The 22,817-nt window shown below is 39.1% G+C and overlaps 1 protein-coding gene across 1 annotated transcript in view; it reads right to left on the bottom strand.

The window, feature by feature from the left end:
• The window catches only part of ryr2a (ryanodine receptor 2a (cardiac)), a 187,702-nt gene that overhangs the window by 121,583 nt on the left and 43,302 nt on the right, over positions 1–22,817 (bottom strand). Inside the window, exons 2-3 of the mRNA XM_044338318.1 lie at positions 11,939–12,058; positions 7,324–7,428 (exon numbers count right to left, since the gene is read on the bottom strand). Coding sequence (XP_044194253.1) covers positions 7,324–7,428; positions 11,939–12,058 — 225 coding nt within the window. The remainder of the gene's footprint in view (positions 1–7,323; positions 7,429–11,938; positions 12,059–22,817) is intronic.

Genomic DNA, 22,817 nt, shown 5'->3' with positions numbered 1-22,817 from the left:
GAAGCAACTGGAAGTGGGCCAGATGGGATCTGGTCCACCATAAAAGATTTGATAATGTGCCTACTTAAAGCCTCCATACGCTTAAAATCAAGTGCTTGTTGGATCGTCTAACAGAGTCTGAAACCCCCTCTCTGACGGCAGAAGACAGGGGGCTTCAATGGAAAAGTTTTGTAACTCTCTAAAACAGCCAATCCATCAATCACTCCCACTCCACTCAGTGACTGGTCTGGTGTGTGAAAGCAGTTCTAGGATAGGTTTGGGTTTTTTCAAGTCTGTCTTGACATGCCCATACGAGATATGGAAATGGATCATGGTCACTGTAACAATTCCTACTCACTATACTGGCCCAGAAGCTATTTCCCTGGAATGGGACTACACTGTAAGAGGTGGGCCCCTGTTCTGCTGAAGTTAATATAAGGCTTCAGCAGTCTCAGAATTAGACAAGCAGAGGTGGTATCTTCCAAAACTGCAATCTATTTAGTGTGATTTTTTTTTTGTTTGTTACCCTGGAATGAAGTTCCTTGCTGACCTATTTCCATGTACATACTGTACTGTATGGGCACATCATTATTTTATTAAGACAGACAAAAACCCTGAACCTATCCTTTGAGCATCTCTCGAGCTCTCCTTTTTACACAGCTACTTCACAGCTACTTCTGTCACTTTTTTTTGTACAACCAAGTGAAATTGTGTGTCATTATCCCAATTTTTGCTATGAGGGCAGGCTTTTCACTCTGCCTTTGAGTGGAGCCATTCAGAACAACTATAAAGACTTTTACCTTTAGACATGGTTAGATAACACTTTGTATAACCTAGTTTGTCTGGAGCATACAAAGGCCTTCAATGTCTCTGTTGTGCTAAGACACATAGTCCCTGTGTTTGCCTTTCAAGAAATGTCCTACAAGTAGAACAGACCAGTTTGGCTTTTCTGTCGCTTCTCTTGTGTGCACATAAACCACTGTGGCAGTACGGGAATGCAATATTGCTAATCAAAATGTAGTCGTTGTGTGGTTTCAGGGAGAGTAGTGACAATGTTTGCCATTTTTTACCATCATAGACCCATTGCTCAGCAGTTCATGCTGGAGTTCATCTGAATGTTAAACACATGAAGAGATTTCCAGAGAAGGTTGAATCCAAATAACTGGACTAGAGTTTTGATTGAAGATATTTCATTGTTTGTCAGAAAGGCTTCTTTTAGTCCAACTATTGTCGGGAATAGTTCTGTGTTTATCCGTGATGATGGTGGGTGTTTGGGATAAAAGCTGGGTGACTATACAGCATTGTAAACGGTAGACAATTGTGTCTCAACCTCTCACTGTTAGTTTACTTTGTTCTTTTTATTGTTCTGTACTCTTTGCTCTCCTTTGCTGAGTCATGTTGGAGTTTGTTGATGAGGACAGATATGGATCTGTTTACCTCATGGCATGATTCCCACTAGCTGCTATAACTCTGTCCACTGCTCCAAAACAGAACCTCCTTGAGAGAGCAGCTGAGGTGTCACATACAGAAAAGTAGTGATTTACATGAGTTGAACCGTAGAGTGGCAGCACAAGCAGCAGCGGAGAGAGATTGATGGTTAGGAAGGTCGTACTGCATCTAGCTGAACAATTAAGCGCTCAAATCTGTGTCACATCAGGGGGTACAGCCTGTTTGAGACTATACCTTAGTCAAACAGCACACTAGAGAGCCAAAGTAAAACTTTGACTTCTGAGTTCTGTTTCAGAAGTAAGAAAACCTCATTCAGAATCTACTGACATTTGTAATACTGCAAAATCCAGCCTTGGAACATATCCTTAACAACATGTGGTTTACTCCATATGTTTACATAAGGATGGTATTAAAAACAAAATCTAATATCTTTAAAAACCAAACAAGGAAGCTCTTCTTGGATCTGACAGCGATGTGATCATTTAGGATAAATGAGTCTGAGGGACACTCACTGTAGCTCAAAATGAAAGAAAATAATGTGGTGGATGTTGTGGGTAGCATGCTTAATTTACAAATCGTGACTGATTTACATTCAAGAATAAGGTTGAAGTAATTCTTCATTTTTTTCTACAAATTACATGAAAAGGCCAAAACAAAGTGTTACCTTTCAATGCAGAGGTCACACATTGTTAGGGACATATCTAAAAATCTCCATCACCTCCAACAGGTTACACTCAATAGATAACAAAGACACAAATGTGTATGGCAATCCTGCTAATGCTCATACATATTGTTGATGCTCATGACAGTGACTGTAATAAAGAATTTACGGACAGTGACAACCATGACAAACACAGACAGCGAGTGGAGGCACACCTACCCATATTTCCACATCTACATGCTGTGTGGAAATGAGAGAGAGGAGGAAAAAGTAAGTTGCCGTAGTCATTTTACAGATGACACATAAAAAAAAACATACATCTATCCTGGTAGATAGATAAGACTGTTGGATGAGGAGGTTATGACAGCTCAGTGAATATGTTCAAAGTGTTTTGGTAGAACTTCCCACCATGAGACGTAAATCAGCTTTAAAACAAGCCTCACATTTCTTTCATACCGTTTCATTTCTTGGAGCTAGCTAGGTATAGCGCTGTTGTTCACTGGTTTCAAGGGGACATGCTAACAATCAACTTGACAGATGACAATTTGTCCTGTATTGTTTCAAATATGTTGTAAGGAATTATATCACATGACTGTACAGCTGCAGTATTTATAGCTAATGTGTAAGGAGGCCATTTTATAGGATTTGAAGGTGCACCAAAATCATCCCCAATGTATTTACAAAATAAATACCTGTTTAAAGAAATGATTCAACAATATGGGAAATGCCCTATATTGTTTTCTTGCTGAGAGTTAGATGAGAAGAGATAACAATCTCATATTTGTGCTATGGACCCAGTGCTAGGAAGCAATTAGCCTAGCTTAGCATAAAGACTGGAATTCTGCAACAGGGAAACAGCTCTTCTGGCTCTGGCTCTGCAAGTGCATGTTCAAAAATATGCCTATCAATGTCTGTAAAGCTCACTAATGAACATTATGCATTTCATGGTTGTTTTTACATTTTATAAACAGTAATGAAAAAACAACCATTTTTGCTTTTAGGGGGAGTCACCATCTAACTAACTATAGGGGGAACAACAGACACGTGCAGTGACTAGTCTTGTCATGAGCCAGACATAAGAGTGGTATTGATCTTCTGGTCTCATTTTTAGAGAGAAAGCAAATAAGAGCATTTCCCAAAATGTCGCTATTCCTTTAACCATACATAGCTAAACTGGTTTCATTTTATTTTATTTTAAAGTCTCATTGTATTAAGGCTGCAACTAATGCTTATTTTCATTATTAATTGATTAATTGTGTAATCAGTTAAATATCAGAAAGTGGGGAAAATGTCCTGTCACAATTTACCAGAACCCAACATCTTCAAATTGAATATTTTGTCAGGTCATCATTCCAAATCCAGACAAATACAACAGAAAAAAGCTGGAATTCTTTACATTTGAAAAGCTGGATCTACAGAGTGATTGGCATTTTTACATGACTTTAGAAAATGAAGCAATTAATTGAATATTTGTTGATTAATCCTCTGTGGATATACTGATGATTAACTGACTTATCCTTTCAGGCTTAATTATAGTCACTTACTGGAAAACAGCTGATCTTTTATGTTTAATTATCCCAAGTGGCACCACTTTATGTACATTCATGCTAAATAATCCAGCCCATCAAATAAAACTACTTCACATTAATTTACACTTTTGAAGGGACGTGTGTAAGCAATATGATACTCCTTCTTTGTGTTTAAATCCATTTAATTCTTGAAAAAAGCTCATGAGAGGCTAAACATTTATCCCTCTGAGTCTTTAAGAGTATTCAGAATGCAGCAGCCTGCTCTGTTCAGTTTATCAGCCTCTGACAGACTGGGTGTCATCTGAGTTTTCTGTGGTTGGCAGATGTGTTTATTAGAAAGTTAAACCTTTTTTTTCCTCAGGGCACATGTTGAGTAATCCAAAAGCTAACTACATTGAGAGTGAGGGAATGCTAAATTAAGCTAAACACATCCTGGACCTACATGTACTGAAAGTACACAGAATTGATAATAGTCCTCTCTTCTGAGTCCTGGTTTCCCAAAAATGCAAAGTATTTCTTTACTCTACTTTCTCTGCACTGATATTCAGCTTAACAGTATAATCTACACCTTCTATGGAAAGAGGGGAAAGGCGTTTTTGTTTTCAGTACTGTTAAGACATCACTGTAAAGTTAAGTTTAACAAGCTATCACTTCAGTTCCTTCAGTTTAGAAATTCATCCCAGGTTTATTGATGCTGCAAAGGGTCGGCACTGAAATGAAGTAAAATCTTAATGCTGACTTAACTGACTGAATCAATTGTGCACCTCTACACTTTTCATTTTCACTGTGACCTGTGAACATTATGCCCGACAGCAGTGCCGAACGATCTGATCAGCATTATTTCACTTGCATGCAAGATGCAACCAAGAGGATGGATTGAGATGCAATTGCCCAAAGGCCCTCAGGAGGAGATTAAAAAGATGTAAATGCATCTGTCTGTCTGAGATGAATACGTAATCTTGTGTAACTACATCATTAAGCACAGGAAGTAGCCACGGGGACCTCTTGACCGTCTGATATTGACAGATTAATTACAGTGAGATTAAACTGAAATTAAACCTCCCCACATACAGTCACACAGAAAGTGTAACCTTCTGCAGCATTTACCTGATCCCTGATCACTTTGACCACTGAATGATCTATGTATCTATGAGTAAATGATAGTGGATTAAATCACATCTGGATTTTATCCAGGTACAAGACACTTGAAAAAACAAGTGTAAATGGGGTATAAGGCATGTGTTAGACATGGCTAACTTAGCTGACTCTTTCTTTCTTTCTTTCATATACTTGTTCATCTATAGAGTTCACCATGAGCAAGCTTTTTTTGTCACACTGATGTGTCAAATAGAACACTATCTTAATCAATAGACACATGATATCCCATCTCTGTCAATGTTTAAATGTAGTTAAACTCTCAGTGACATAAAGCAAATGTCATTTAAATGATTTTAATACCTTGTAAATGGTTACATTTGGTTGTGCCAGCATGCCACCTGTTACGTAGCTGCGTAGCCTGTTGTGCCTGCGTAGATTGTTTGATTCTCTAGCAAACTTTAATCTTCTCACAGCTATCTTTGTGTTAGCAAAGACAGTAGAGTAACTTTATCACCTGGATTCCACCACTACACAACCTGTGAAAAATGTATTTTGCTTATGATGCTGTTGGTACACATAGTATATTGTTAACTTGCTGCACAGAGCCATAAATTAAAGCCAGCATAAGCAGCTTGTGCTGTTTTATGTGCGTGAGTGTGTCACTGTGTATCATGGCTCTGGCCTTGATGCCTGCTGACAGTGAGAAAGAAGAAATTAATAACCCTGCCCTTACTTCATTAAAAAAAAAACTGCAAGTCATGATGAATTTTGACATGACTCCCACCTCTATTAAGCTAGATCGTCCCTCACCACAACAACATTACATCTGCACTGCGGCTGTGTAGCTTTTAAATTGCACATGATTTATACTGTTCACTGGAACAATTCAGACAAAAATGATTTTATTGAAAGTCTGAGTTCTCATTTTAAGTGTGCAGATGTGAAATCAACAACCCTGTGGCTGACATTTATCATTTCAATTCTTCTGTTTACCCCTTAATGATTACCTTCATTACTACCATAATCAGCTTCTTACTTACAACTACAATAAGAAAAAATATTTTAAAGGTGGCCTGTGGAGTTTTACTGTAACCAAACAAAGTTTCAGTGTACATTCAGTGTTTCTCACCAAAACTCATTCTGTGTATCCTCGAGGTCTAACAAAGTTGTGTGAATCCTGCATTGATTCCACCCATTTTACTTTACTAGCTTTCAGTCTTCTTCTTCACAGCTTTTGCTGGTGTATTGCTTTGCTTCTTGGTGCATTACAGCCACCTGTAGGTCAGTGGAACGGTGTGAAACCACTGGCAAGAAATATCGTATTGCGTCCTCCTCCTGCATCCTCCTGCAAGTGCACAATACAAACGAATCGGGGACCCACTCATAAAAAGACTGTTCTATAGCACTATTAGTGGTCAAAAACTCCAGTGATGGGTGAGGAGTGGATGGAATTACACAAAGTAGAGAAGCAAAGCTGATTGGTTATTTGATCTCTGCTCTGCGGCTCTGTAGTACAAGTCATTTAGAGTCATGAAATAAGTAACTCAGAAAACAAACCTGATTTTAGCTCTGTTTTGTTTTCTAGTGGTGAGTCTGTGTTGTTTTTAGTAAATTATTTTTTATTATTAAGATATTCACCACTTTGTACAGTAAAATCACAGGTCTTATACTAAATGGCATTAACTATTATTTTTTTGCGCTCTGTCAATATCCTGTCTTAAAAAAAAAAAAAAAACATTTTAAAACATCTGTTCTTTCCACTCCAACTATTTCCTCTTTTCATATACTGCATATAATCAATTGATCCATAGAAGTTTAACAACAAAATCTAAGCAACAGGACAGTTTTTGGACAATGCCTGTCAAAGTGACGGGAGACAACTCTTTTTAGTGCTTATCCTCCAACTGCCACCTCATCTTCATTCAGCTCTTACAGTAAAACTGACACTTCAGCACTATCCAGATTTCCATTTGAACCACCATTCAAGCTTCTGTGTGTTAACTGCCACTTCAACTTCTTTCAGTGCGTCAACTTCAGATACAACTTCACAGCTTACTTTAACATGTTCAAGTTCTGCTATTGCTGCCTTACAAAGACATTTCAAAAGCTCAAAAACTCAATATATTAAAACACTGAAACTCAAATGTTTCAACTCCAAATTTTCAGCATTGGTCACACAAATTGTTTCTAGCCCTGAATACAGTCAAAGAAAACACAGTTGCAGTACTACTGTAGCTGTAGGCAGCAGCTCAGTAAGTGGAAATTACAACAGTTGCTCAGAGATGAGCAAACTTCTTAACTGTTTATAAGTGAGTGATTTCTGGAAACTGATCCCCAGCCTGTTTCTTGGAGTCCTTAGGACTACAGCTATATGGCATAAGGAATAGTGTTGATAATTCAGACCAAGGTTCAATACTTCAGTAAGCATGCTCTTGTTATTTCTGCCTGTCTGTGTCTCACAACCTCTCCTTTGTGTGGCTCAGCAGGTTGGTGTTTCAACCTGCTAGCCTCACTTGAAGAAAACTCTGATGTGAGAACAGCCTACTGTACATCCATTCATCTCCCCTTTCCTGGTATGTGTGTGTGTGTGTGGCTTTGCATACTCACCCCCTCAGCCTTCTCCTCAGTATTAGCCAACATCTCCTGAAGGGCTCGTACCGACAGCGACTGCTCCAACACAAAAGTGCAGATGGACAGATCTGGAGGCACATTCTGCAACAACACCAACACAATTTAGATGATTTATTGATGTTGACTTAACTTTTACATGTTGAATGAACACTATTATACAGGAAAGTCAATTGCTGTCATCCATACGGTGGTGTACTTTTCCACCAGGAGCTGTTGAATGCAGTCTTTCATTTCTGACCTCTGGGAGCTACTTAGCAGTGGTGTAATAAAGGAGAAATACACTGTAGCTGTATTTATCTATTGCATGTTAGAAATGTATGTTTTAAGTTTCATGTTTAGTTTCCTACATTAAAACCTGCAGTGCGAACTTTTACATTTTATCTTTTATCTATGTCTGCCTTCTCTTTTGGAGCCTCTGATACTGTATGATTTAAACACAATATGTCAGACTGGTTGCCCTGAAGGGTTAGATCGTCTTAGATCACCAAGCAAATGACATAACAGTGTTAGTATTTTTGACCCTGGGAGGCCCCTCTAGGCAGTAAAACACATAATATGATCCAGAGGAAATATATATTGACAAAAGGTTAAACGGAAAACATGTGACATTAGCTATGGCAATTAGCAAGCTGTCCAGTTAAGTTCAATATCACAAACTTGTGATTAAATAATCTTGTTGATGTTATGTAAAAAAAATGTTTGACAAAAAAAATCTACATTATCCATTTGTCACTGTCCTGTCATTCCTGTCTGTTCAACCTCCCAAGTGGTCTCGCTTATCTGTCCTGCCGTCTGGTCGCCCTCCAGAGCGGCTCCGCCCATCTGTCCTGCCGTCTGGTCAAGCTCTCGAGCAATCCCGCCTCCGGACCCCCTCCACCTGCCGTGCTCAGTTTACTCTCTCCCTTTCTCCTTCCTGATCAGCCTGGAGACTTGTCTGGAATCTGCCCCTTGAGAGGGGGGGGGGGGGGGGGGGGGGGGGGGGGGGCAGGGGTGGTACTGTCATGATCCTGTCACTGTCCTGTCAACTTTATTCTGTTATTCTTTTAGGTCAAAGCCTCCTTTACTGCTCCCCTGCTTTTCCCTCCACACCTGCCCTGCATCTGCCCTGCTCTCATTGTTCCCCTCCAGCCAATCAGCTCCTTGCCTGTTCTCCTGTCTAGTCACCTGTTCCCTATTCCCTCATTATTTCAGTTTGTATTAAAGTCCTGTTGTTGAGTTCAGTCTTTGTTGGATCATCTGTTCTCTTTTGCTTTGCCTGTCTGTACTCTTGAGTCCTGTTCCCCAGTTGGTAAATAAATATTAATTCTTCAGCTCTGTTGCCTGCTGTCTCCTGCATTTGGGTCCACCTGCTCCGTTCGATGTAACAAAATTTCAAACTGCATTTCAAATGTTAAAAATGAACCTTTACACTCAATAAATAATGTTTTCTTTCCATCTTCACCACAAAGAAAAGCACTGCAGAACTTTTGCTTTTATCTTTGGTTGATGATCAGTTCTAGTTCTTCTCAGGAGAGTTATCTTTAAATAACAGCAGATTCAATTATTTTAAGAGGTGGAGGAAATGTTTCAGTCCTGAGTAGTGTCTCCAGTCTTCCTCCAACCGAAGAGGATAGAGTAGTGTGTATGTTGCTCAATACTGCTCAGGAGAAGAGGAGCAAGGACACTCATATTAAGTTTCTCCCATCTGGACTTTGGTGGTTGTACAGTGAGAGGACACTCTTCAGGGAGATTTTAGTAAATGAATCAAACTGAAACTGTAAAAGTGAGGTGGACTTCCATAGAATTTTGAAAAGTGAATCCCCAGTGGAAATGATACCCTTGCATATTATCAATGACCCCACGTCCACCATAACTACTTTAAGCTGATAGTCTGTATGTAAAGCACATAGAAGGAAGTTTGCTTTTATTCCAGAGGCCATTACCCTTAAAAACAACAGCAATGCAAGAAATGGTCAGTGTACCTTGTGTATAGATTAATAAATGCATTTTTGCACTTTTTGATGTAATGTAATGTGCCTTTGTGGTGTTGGAACAGCTTAAGTGTTTTGACGTGAATAGAATTGATTACTGCTGTTTGAAAAAAAAACAACAACAACATTTTAAAAGAATCATTCTTGATCTCGAAAGCTACAGAGTATGCTGTGAAACATATTGCTTCAGATACAATCAAACCTCCCACTCTGTCAAACCCACCTCAGATCTTGTTGAACATGTACAAGAGGTAAATGCTAAAAATACTGGACATCTCATCCATTTAACTATTCAGATTTCTGACTTTACATAACCTGTGAGCTGGATGTACCTTTCATTTCAAACAGATGGTGGCTTGCTTTACTATGTTTATGTAATAAAAGGATCAAAACAGCTGATTTGTTGCTGAAACTTTTGTTCTGCCACATGTTTAATTGAATGTAACAAGTATTATTACTAAGCTACAGTACATCTCTGATGATAAGCCTTTTGGTAGCATTCAAGGGAACTGCAATGTGCTTATTGTTTGAAGTTAAATACAGTATCAAATGTGTCATTTACAGACATGGCCGAAATTATTGATACCCTTGCATTTTATTAAAATAATGAACCATTCACCCTGAACAGTGTGAAAATAACTGAATTCATGCTTACTCTATAAAGACATTCTAAAATAGCCTGGATAAAATTATTGGTACACTTTAGAAGTTGTGAGAAATAATTGATTCGTAGTGATACTTTAAGCAGACTATTGTGTTTTAATTAGTATCACAGGTGTTTTCAATTTTATAAATCACTCATGTAGCCAGTTTAAAAGGAGAAATTGACTCACTCTGCTGTTTTGTGTCACTGTGTGCATCACATTGAACATGGAAAACAGAAGAAAAGTCTGAAGACATTAGAAAAAAGGTAATAGCCAAGGTAGTCAACGAAAAGGTTACAAGATCATCTCCATAGAGCTTTATATTCCTGTGACCACTGTTGCCAATATTATTAAGAAGTATAAGGCCCATGGAACTGTAGCCAGCATCTCTGGATGCGGTCGCAAGAAGAAAATTGGCCTGAGATTGAACAGAAGGATTGCTCGAATGGTTGAGAAAGAACCAAAGAAAACTTCTATACAGATCCAAGCTGATCTTCAGGTTCAAGGTACAATAGTTTCAAGTTGCAACATCCATCGCTGTCTGATTGAAAATGGGCTCTGTGGTAGAAGACCCATGAAGACCCCACTTCTAAGAGGGAGACACAAAAAAGCCAGACTGGACTTTGCCAAAATGCATGTTGACAAGCCACAGTCCTTCTAAGAGAATGTGCTTTAGACAGATGAAACAAAATTAGAGCCTTTTGGTAAATCACACCAACCCTATGTTTACAGAAGAAAAAATGAAGCCTTCAAAGAAAAGAACACCATGCCTACCGTGAAACATGGAGGAGGCTCAGTGATGTATTGGGGTTGCTTTGCTGCCTCAGGCACTGGGTGCCTTGAATCTGTGCGAGGCACAATTAAATCAGAAGATGATCAAGGCGTTTTGGAGAAAAACATACAGCCCAGTGTCAGAAAGCTGTGTCTTGGTCGCAGGTCATGGGTGTACCAGCAGAATAATGACCCCAAACATAAATCAAAAAGCATCCAAGAGTGGATGAGAAGAAAATGTTGGACCGTTCTGAAGTAGCGTGCTGTGAGTCCTGATCTGAATCCCATTGAACATCTGTGAACAGCTGAAACTTGCAGTTGGGAGACGGGACCCATCAAACCTGAGAGAACTGGAGCAGAGTTGCTCAAGAAGAGTGGGCCGAACTACCAGTGGAGAAGTGTAAAAACCTTATTCAGAGTTACAGAAAGCTCTTTACTGCAGTTATTGCCTCCAAAGTCTGTGTTACAAAAAAAAGGGTAGCAATATTTTCTTTTCTTCTATTTTCATTCAGAATGGAGGATTCACAGTTGCCCTGTTGTTGTTAGGGTCTAACATCTCCCTTCTTTAAAGTATTGAGCAGGGAACAATGAGGGGATGTACACCCTTGTGACAAATTGGGACAAATTCCATAAAGCATGAACAGCATTCTCCATCATCATCAAAACACCAAATGAGGGAATATCTTTGGAAGAGTGCTGTTCATCCCTCCCGCAGACTTATTATTTTATGTTGATTTTTCCTTTAATTTGTCATGCATCGAGTTCTAGTTCCACTCCCATCCTGCCACATAGGTTGAACTGGTGTAAAATAGAGGGATATCAGCTGCCTTCCCTCTGGCAGCCATGCTGGAGGTATGATGATGATTACATTTCTATGCATATCGCTTTGCTGTCTGTTTAGAACTGAAAAGTCCACACAAGTTAATAAAATCAGATCATATAACTGTTCTTGCATATGCCATGTTTACAGCCCCAAACATCTTTGGCTATAAGGTGTATAGTTGGGTTGAGATCTGGTGACTGGTTTGATGAGTGTGATCTGAATCATATGCTACAGCCTTCACATTCAGTGACTTACTTTTATGGAAGCATTTGAATCATTTATGTTTCTCCACTCATTTATTTGTGTTTTTCCTTTAATTTGTCCCCTGTCTGGTTTTGTGTTATTCGTAAGGAATAAAGTAGTATAAAAGCATGTATCAGTACCTTGGAGTTGGAGATGGATTCAAGGAAGCACAGTCTGTTTCCAAAGCCTTCAGCAGCCAGGCAGAGTTTCTGTTGCTCCTTTTGGATTGTGGCGGAGCACTGTAGGACCACCTCATCATCCTAAACACATAGACACAGACATAGTTACAAATCAACACACTCATCGACCTAGAGTCACCAAAACGCTGGAGAGCAACCACATCCTCCTAGAGAACTGTCACAAACACACATTTCCACAACCAGCCAAACAGTTTAGCCATATGGGCTGTGACACTACATCTTATCATTCTGAAGAGGAGTCAAAATACATACATATACATATATACAGTGAACACATCATTTGATCATTGTCATTCATATTGTATGTCAATGTATGTATCTTATTAATGATGTGTATGCATTGTGAAAATACTGAAGATGGTGTGCAAATTGACAAAATGTTGTCATTTCAACATGTCTCGACTCCATAAACCAACCAACATAAGCCAAAAGAAGGAGTTAGAGGGGGAACAGATGTCTCAATTTTGGCTGGGGGCAGGGGGGTGAAGTGGGGGGTGTACAGCTGTAGCTGTAGTTTATTACACCAAACTACAGTAAATAACACAACAAATGTTTATGCACATACACACATATACACATCATATATCTGTAATAGTGTCATCTATGTGTTTTTCTAGCAGTTTATTGACTTCCACTGAAAATATTTGGCTGTGATATTGTCATATTATGTTATGGACTTTTTTGAAGCTAATTCAGTGCTATCTATTCGTAGTATACTATCAATGCTAGGCTATCACCTTTTGTGCTGCTTGAGGAAACTCTAAATTGCCATTATGGTTTAACTGCAATACCTTTTAGGGAACACCAATATGTATCTGTGGTCCTAACACCAGACAAGAATGTAGAAATTGGATGATTTTGCAAAACCCTGGATTACGATCGACAAAACCTGTAACATTCAGTTCAATATTTTTTAAATTCTTTCTTTCTACAATATCTGTATATGGGAACTACAGCATGGTTAATAGTGAAAGATTGTGGTTATGGTAAATATATATGTATATATATAGAAAGAGAGAGCTTAAAATGATACATTTTTTATTGGGCGTCCATCATAAAATGGGATTTTAACTTTTGTTCCTGCATTGGTCAGTGTTACGTTTCTGTTTTACTATGGTTTGTTTTTGCAGCCTTCGTTTAAACGATTTCACATTTTCTATGAACATGATGACATTTCAGATAACATCAAATAAACAGAAAAGCAATCCTATTCAGACTATATTAGACAGATATCAGTTCCCATTTACTGCAATGCATGCATTTTAATCAGGAATTAGATTGAGAGAGACAAGCACACAGTGGTATTACAACTCAAACTAGCAATGCACACTCACTTTCTCACACACATACATACACACACACACAAACACACAAGCCTGGTCTGTGGCACAGTGTGTCCCAAGCTATCATGTGCCCATGATAAGCTTCTTATCAGTCAGTCAGACAGTAACACTACAACATGTCTGAGTGTTACAATCAATTAAAAATCTGTCTGCTCTCATGTCACATCAGCTAATCCTGGTGTTACTGAGATCTAATCAGCATACATTTGTTTGTCTGCCTAATGTCTGTCCACTCATACATACTGTATGTGTGTTCAAATCTCATCAGAAGCTACACAAATGTGTGGTACACTACAGCAACCTCTCAGACTTGACTGTCTGAAGGGTTTCTGTTAACATCATTTTAAGTAATACTCTGTGTCAAGCATGGTTGGACATAGGAAGTGATCCGTGGTCTCCAGTTGAAGCCAGGCATTTTGTATGTACACTCATCCACCCCAACCTCTGTCAAGTCTCTGTCCTGGTCTGACCACTCCTCTGTACCTGTTGGTCTGGAGTTCCCCTGATCTGCTGTACCTCCACCTTTCTTTCATCCTCCTCACTGATAAGATGTTCTACTCTGTGTGGCAGGGTCCTAGACATTTGTACTCATGGGAAGGCTGAGGGAAGCATAAAAGCCACAGTGTGCAGGAAACCCACTCCCAAATACCAATATCTCATTTTTAATTCACCACTTACAACACTAAAGATCAGAGGTGAGGACCCTCCTATAAAGAAGACCCTCAATAAAGAGGAGGATAGAGAGAGGGAGGTGTAGCATGTCCAGAGGGCACTCCAGTAAGAGGAGTAGATGATGACAATGATGACAATAGAGCTGCAACGATTAGTCCATTAACTGCCAACTACTTAATTAATTGCCAACTATTTTGATAGTCGATTGATCATTTGGGGCATTTTTAAGAAGAAAATGTCCGAAGTCTCTGATTCCAGCTTCTCAAATGTGAATATTTTCTGGTTTCCTAAGTCCTCTATGACGGTAAGCTGAACATCTTATGGTTGTGGACTGTTGGTTGGGACAAAACAAAATATTTGAGGACGTCACCTCGGGCTTTGGGAAACAGTGATCAATGTTTTTCACACTTTTCTGACAAACTAGTAATCAATTAATAATTGATATGAATGAAAACTCAACTAATGAAAATAATCATTAGTTGCAGCCCTACATGACCATCCCATTCCGACATCCCAACCAGGACAGATACTGCTGGACACTGACAGCTGCAGACATGTCAAGGAGTCCATTCATATCTGACACCTGAGAGTCTTTGTCAGATATTTGAACAGAGACAGGACAGACGTTACCACCATCCCCAACCAACCTGCCCAAAGTGCTTCCAAGGTCAATAATAAACTTCTATCATTAAGTGCTGTATGTTGTTTGACCAATGTTGTATAGGTCCTTTGGACAAAAGACCAATACTGTATTTTGTTTTTGGTAAGAACACTACGTGATGAAAGTTGGCTCATCTGTTAGCCTGGCTGCAAAAGGGCAGTACAAAACTATATGGGTAGAGCCAGGTGACAACAATACTTTCAAATCCTACAAAACTAGCCTACTAAATGCAGACCAGGGGTAAGCTAACATTAACACAACACATAGCAACAAAAACCTTGTTGAAAATTACCAGCTACAGCCAACTACGATGTTGACAATCACATTAGTGGAGATGAACAGCCGGAGTCCGACTGTTAGTCAGTATTTTCTCTCTAACCAAGTTCCTCTCATGTTAGCTCATGTTAGCACACTAGAAAACTCCTCACATGAAGCAACCAGCTGCAACCAGCCCAAAACAATCTGGAGCCTTTTCAAAGTACATTTGTTATTTTCTTTAAAAAAAAGTCAAATATCCTAGTATATTTTACTCAGTGTAGAAATTTGAAATGCAAATGATTTGCTAACTGATACCAGTCAACAATATGAACAAGGCAAGTATGTATGCAGTATTTGTCTGTCCATAAGGGGTGGATGCTAGGGTTGAGCAAAGTTTGAATTAAATTGTTAATTGATGATGTGGGACAGTAATGAAGTGTACAACATTAAGATGTGGAGAGCAATTTCACCTGTTCACTCACTGTGACTGGCTAAATGACAAAAATGTGTCTGTAAGTGTGCAGCTACCAGAGGGCAATCACAGTCAGCCATCAGTCCCATTCATTATGAGAACACAGACATAAACACTCTCACACTCTCTCTCTCTTTTTTTTCTCCTTGTTTCACCAGAGGTTCGCCTACTCACTGCGGCGCTCCCATCGCATTTGAAGACAAGCAGTATGTGTGTTTTGGAAAAAAAGCAACCATATGACGGCTTTTTATGGACATTTGTTCTTGTCTAAAAAAAGATGTGATTGAAAAGTCCCATCTTAAACTTCTTTCTGTGTATTCTGTATATCATGATATCAAACAGGACATTCATTATGCATATGTGTGCTGCCATATGTATTTCTATATGTGTGTATGCAAAGTTTATTTTTAGTCTGTCTCTGCGCATCTTTACACAGTCTAGTGTGTGAAATTATTAGAATTTCTGGACATACCCAATGTATGTTCACAACATAGAGTAGAATATGCAGACAAGGTGACTGTGAAATGGTTGTTGATCTGGCAACATGTTCACTACTGAATCCCATTCTTAAACACAGATTAAAGGCTCAGTCACACCAACATCAGAATCACTCGTGGAGGTGGAGGAAATTTGCATGGTGCTTTTGCATTGAGATCAATTTTGACACAGCTGTTTGAATTACTAACTGCCTCGACAGTGCTGTTCTTTGAGGGGACAACGGGAACCAGAGATTAGAGGCTTTTTAGCTGTGTCACATGACCTTTAAGTAGTCACTATATCACAAACTTTCCAGCACTACCTATTTTGAGAGGCCCAAATGAATCTTACTGCAACCTTTTACTTGTTTGACTATAGCAAAGCGGCGCCAAGTGCGACACAAGTGTCTTTGTTATTTTAAGACAGACGCAGTTGTCATTTTCCTGTCCAGCGCCCACGTTGTTTAAATAGCAAATGGACTTGCATCCATCTGAGCGTCCATGGGCTTGTTGGTCTTAAAATGAGGTGTGGTCAGACGCATTGTTGGTGCATTGCTATCTTGAGGCGGCAGAAAGCGAGTGCGCTATAGACCAACAAAAACCTGATGTGAAGTCAATGGCGCAGTGTTTCACTATTATTTTAACGGCACATTATGAAGATAGTAATATGCGCCTACATAGACAGTCTATGACATAGGCGGGTGCACAACACATGTACACTCTGCTTGTTACACACACACACAGACACACAAACATGCAAAAGATTACAAATAAAAGGATTACAATGTGAAAGATTATTATTATGTAGGCTACATTAACATATTTTAAAAAAATACATGTCACAATGGTTATTCATGATGATATTTATCAGAATTAGCCTAACTAATCACAGTAATGATGATGAAACTGTATAATTATTTGACCATATCGTGGCAAAACATGTAGGTATTTAAACAGACTCCTCAGGTTGAGGGTGTCTGTCAAGACCCAGCAAACAGATATCAACAACGGATGAGACACAGATCGACTTTCCTGCTGCATCAATACATGAAGACATGAGGAACACATGAGGAAATAAATGAGGTGAAAACAATGATTAAACTAAAGAAGGAAAGAACTCTGGACAGCTTCTATCTGCTGCCAGCAGCAGGATCAGAACCTTAGAGAGCTGACAACTGTGTATGATGATTTTTTTACATGATTAAAATTAATGGTTTAATCTTTGAACAATATTTAACAAATATTCTGTAACATTTTTGAGAGTACAGTGATCAGGTTTCCATACATTCAGCAATTAAAACCCCGCTGATTTGACCTGTTACTCCATGACTGAACAAAACGATTTTAAAGAGAAACAAAGCTGCCATTATATTAAAAGCAGGTCAGGCATGATTTCATGTTTCCCAAATGTAACTGACTGTTAACGGAAGCAACATCAGGCAACTAATTTGTCTTCTTTAATCCATTAAATATAAACCTTTTCAAAAAACAAATGAAAAGGAATTTGCAACAAATTAATGAACAGGATCTGGACCACAGGAGGGTCCAGGAATAGCAGGGGCCAGTGTGCTCGTTATGGATCGTGCGCTTTCACTTCATGCATGAGCAGATCCGTTTCCTCTCCAGAGAAGCGTTCCTTCTTACCACTTGGCAAATGCCCCATCATCATAGCAATCCACCAAGGTGCAAGCGCACCATATCTCCTGGCTTGCAGGAAAAGCTAGTTCATATTGCGGAAAGGGGAAATCTACAAAGACCTGTTTAAAAGTGCCCTGCAGAGTTTCCTTATAAACAAAAAAATGTATGTTTACATTCTGAATTTCTTAAAAAAAAAGCAGTGTGCGTTTAATAAATATCTTGAATGCATTCCCCTCCTAATAAAACATCTGCAGAGATGATTTTTTTGAATATTTTACATCCTGTATTGTTTACATCCATGTTTGTTTGTGAGCAGTCTTTTCCCTTCTTGTACATTGCTACATTGAGATGTTAAGTATTACGTCACCTGCTCAAGCGAACAAGTATTTGCATCCTCAAGATGCACATAAAAATATTGCACTGTAGCGCTACTAATGGACAAAAACTCCATAGTGCACCTTTAAACGGAGCAGACGAGGTGGTATGTGTGACAGAGAATCCCTATTAGCTGATAATCAAACAGCAGTTGGTAATGTAGATTCTATGGTTGTATGAGTTGTACAGTTTAACTAGAAATAGGGAACTATAAGGAAGGGCAGAATTATATACATGTTAAACTGTCTATATGCAACTCAAGCATTAGTGTAGCCTTTAATTTAATCTTTTGAGCTTTAAGTGTTGGCACAGTCACAGTCCAACACCTTGTCCATTTGCTTCCTGACATTATATTCAATGTCTAATGCATGTATATTCATTCCTGTCATTCGATTGATTGATAAGCAGTCGTTTCCTGTGCCAAACTGAAAGGGAGTGGAAAGTATGCCCGACTGGCACAAACTGGCAGTGTGCTGCTCAAGTTGTGGAGCACACCCTTTGTCATAAAGTAGATGCAAAGGGGGCACTCCAGGAAAGGCTAGCCTGGGTCATAATGCCTTATACAGTCATAAAGTAGGTTGAACCTGCATAAAGCTGTACGTGTAAATCAACATACGTCACGATGAATGAGAGCTTCCTTCGTTTCATCATTTATGAGGGCTCTGACTCAGTGTGCCTGGAAATGGCCAGAGCGGATGGTCTCTCCCAGGGGGACAATTGGAACGGACTGTCTGTTGCAGTGGTTCTTCTTCCAGGCTGCAGCTGGACGATAGTGGTGAAGAGCAGGGATGGGCGGGCTTCTGGCTACTATGCCACACAAGCACAGTGTATTTTTACTGATGAAGCTGAAATAACTAAATTACTAAAGCTCCAATTGGGGAACATTGCAGTTGTCATAAGCTGCCTCGGGAACTCATCAGTCACTGTGGTTCTGCTTAATTATCTAGACGTGTGGGCTGAGGGAATACCATTAGAGACACACACACACACACTCTCACACACACACAGAGCCATGTAAGGTTTGTTGAAAACTGGTGTAATGTCTTAATGACGTTTATAGCGTCTGGCACATACAATCCCTCCTGCCCACACCCACATGCACACACAAGGAACTGGAAGGTAGCTGAAATATCTACTACGGCTATCATTAAATGGAATCATGCCTTAGTGATATTTATACTGGCTGACACACACAGACACACACACACACACATACACGCAAATTGTTCCCTACATGAAGAGGTCTGGTGTCTGTCAGCAGTAGTTTGCATTCCAGCCTTCTATGGAGAGAGAGAAAATGATAGAGAGACCCAGAGAATCAATGGAAAAGAAAGGGGGGGAAAAAAGGACTGATAGACAATCAACAGCAGTAGCTGTGAGCCATTTCAGGTTCGTAGCATGTGTGTGTTCAAGTGTGTAGTCTAGTCACTTTAACTGAAGGGGTAACCATCAGAGATGATTGGTGAGAGGAATGTAGAGCTGTATTTCCTCTAATGACCACCAGAGGCTGACTAAGAGAAAGACTGTATTGAACAACAAGTCCTCTGAAATAAATTCAAAATATTTAGTTTCTCATTGCATTTAAAAACAATTTATTCAAGTGAAAAAGAATGAGTTGAATGATATATAGAAAAGTCAGGCGCAGACTACCAACTCAAGAGTTCTGATGGCAGATTTTGGACTATGGATTAGATTAGATTATGTATTTTATACAATATTTTGTGATTCCTAAATTGAAATTTATACAAAAGAGTTTTCAGGGACAGAATGATTGCTGGAGGCAGTATAGCAAAAGATTGGCAGATCATTTTCAGATTTTTTGGGTTTGCCCAGTAATTCTTTCATAAGAGATCATTTCTATTCTAAAAAAAATCATTAACTTCTAAATAAAAACTATTTATAACACTACTTTAATATATTTTAGGGCATTTTATACCTTTCTTGACCAGTGACAGTTTTTAGAGATGACAGGAATAGAGGAGAGAGAGAGACAGGGAATGACATGCAACAGAGGTCCGCTGCTGGTATTGTGGTTATGTGGTAGGCTTCTTAACATTGAGTAGACTCGCCTCATTGGCCGCATCGTACTGTCTATGTTGTAATGTTATTTATGATTTAAATGTTATTTCTACTGTACTGCCCCCTTACACAGCTGGACTCAGCTGGAAAAATTTTGATCAGTGACATTAAGCAGAGTGTTGTTGGAAGTCCTTCACTATTAAGTAGCTGTGTTAGACATTGTATCAACAACAGATTAACATTGTAAGAGGGGAATGGCTTAACATGTCAAAGTTAGAGAAACATGGCAAAAGAGAGCAGATCAGAAAACTGTGCTTTAGAAATACCCTGAAAAAATCATTCAGCCTGTGAATTAAAGGACTCTCCATCCATCTTCTGTAAAATAACATATAGAGTGAGACGAAAATTAGAAAAGATGTATGAAATTTTAAAACACAAAGCATGGACTGTTTTGGGTTACACTGTATGTTTTTGTATTTTAAATATATTTGTCTGTGTGCAGCGTGTGTGCTCTGTGTGTGTGTTAGCCTTAGCGACAGAATGGCTTTCCTTGCTTGAGAAAAACACTCTCTCAGGCTGCATCTGCCCTCCTCCCACACACACAGAAATAGACTGACATAAATTAGCATGTCTTCTATAGTCTACACAGTCACACACACACACTCATACACAAATGTGTGCGCAAGCATAAAAACAACCTGATTTTTTTTTTTTTTTTTTAATAAATGTGCACAGACATGCACAAAAGTCCATTAGATTGCATGGTCAGTTCTCATCAGGACTGCACTCAAAAGCAGCACAGAAGCACAGTAGCTGAGATGAATACATACTATCTTACACAACAGCTTATTCAACAGTAGCAGTCAGTGGAAACATTAAATATGACCTTCCTGAAACACAGAGCAGGAGAGGAGGCAAAAGAGAGAGACAGACAGAAAGAGAGACAGGCAGACAGGAAAAGAGAGAGAGAGAGAGGCCTGTTTGTAATCCAAAGGTAGACAAGTGGGATCAGGAGAAGACACCACAACAAGGATTAATCCTACTCTGAAACAAAGGACAGAGAGAGAGGTTTAGAGTGAGCGGTTAAAATATTGCCAAAGTGAAAAACGCTGTTAACGTTTTTAATCCCATCCACTGAGTCCATAGATTTTCATTTTAACGCCCAGTGAAAATCACAGGTTTCCAAGGATACCACATACATCAGGCTCAATGTGGGAAAAGGGTATAAAAAGACATTTGATGTTTCAATGAAAAGTTAATGTGAATTGAGGCACTATTTAAGCAGAAATGCAGGTTCAGAAAATGCAGGTTGCAAGAGATTAAAATAATAAATCTTAAATTATTTTCATGTGTTAAAAGATAAAGCTCACATTATTCTGTTTTTCTTATTGTCAGCAAGTCCCACAAAAAGACCAAACCAACAATGTGTCAGTCCATCTCCCAACACTTTGACTTTCCTACCCTTTCCGTGGCTCTCAACTCCAAGGTGGTTTTATTTTTTAAAAGGCTCAGTAATTTCCTGAAACAGCTGGTCACTGTAGTTTTTAACAAATGTTACTCAAACAGGGGGAAATAGTGCATTTGTTTAGGACTATTTCCATTGGCGGATGAATCCACATTTAATGCTCTAGTGAGTATTTCTGGCAGCAGGACGGTGTGTGTGGGATTGAGTCTTTATGGTAATGAAGGAACATGTCACCCAGTGTAACAGTGTGGCTCACTAATGTGTTTTTTATAGTTTTTGAGCAACAATGGAGCTCTATGGCACAGAGGAATAAGATGTATTAGGCTTTGATACAATACTTTTTAGTAAATGAGTTCATTGTTGGTTTGGCTCTGCACATGGAGTTTGTTGATGGTAAGAAAAAACTAGAATATCATCACACCTATCCTGTAAGTGCAGAGCGGAGTCAGGATGTGGTTAGCCTAGCTTAGCTTAAATACTAGAAGCAAGGTAAAACAGGCTCTGAGGTTCAAAACTCACTAGTTAGCATGTTGAATCTCTTTTTTGTTTTATCAGTATACAAACAGTAAGGCTCAAACAATATTTTATGTCAACAACAGCCCGGTGCAGTGACTGTGCCCAGCACCCAGAGGTCTTGTCGTCACATTGCTGTGAGGTTGCCAGGTTTGGTACTATCATGCCTATACACAGACCAAAACCAAAACCTGTGCTCAATGACTGAGACTAATGAGTGGATAGATTTTAATTTAAGAAATAGACTCCGGGAGACAGGACATGTTTAGCCTAGCTTATGCTGTCAACTGTCTTTATGCTAAGCTAGGCTAACCACATCCTGTCTCCAGCTCTGTGCTTAACCAAGCAGCAACCTCTGGGGCTATAAAATCAGGCCAATGCGGAAGTGTCAAAAACTGCAGTTCCTTGAATGGCCACTTGAGGCTGGCTCCAAAAGCGAGTCATTCCGCATAGACCCCCATGTTAAAATGTCCAAATTTACGGCAGAAATAAACATGTTTACAGCCTGGTACAAAAAATGTATAATGTATTATATAACTAATTTCCCCTTTCATGACAACTGTACGGGGGGTGAATTTTTTTATAACTCACCCGTTTAAATTTTATTAAGCTGTAAAGTTATGCATAATGAAGGACATGGCTGCTTTGAGTGACAGGTCCGCCGGCCGCTAGGTGGCTTAACTAATGTTTAACTATTTGTTAAATATCAAGGATCAAACATAGTCAGTGACTATTAGTGACCCTATGTATTAAGACTACTTTGATGAAAGACAGCTGATGTTTTAATGTTGCCTGCTAATTCTACCATATCACAGCTGTGGAGTGACACAAGATATGGTCTGAGCCACTCTTAAGCCCTTCACCAACAAGATTATTAAATTAGATTGCTCGAATATTTAGATATAGACAAAATGTGCATCCCTGTCT

The sequence above is a fragment of the Thunnus albacares genome, chromosome 20, assembly GCF_914725855.1.
Source record: "Thunnus albacares chromosome 20, fThuAlb1.1, whole genome shotgun sequence".
In the NCBI taxonomy this organism is placed as follows: Eukaryota; Metazoa; Chordata; class Actinopteri; order Scombriformes; family Scombridae; genus Thunnus; species Thunnus albacares.
This window is presented reverse-complemented; position numbering and strand designations above follow the sequence as displayed.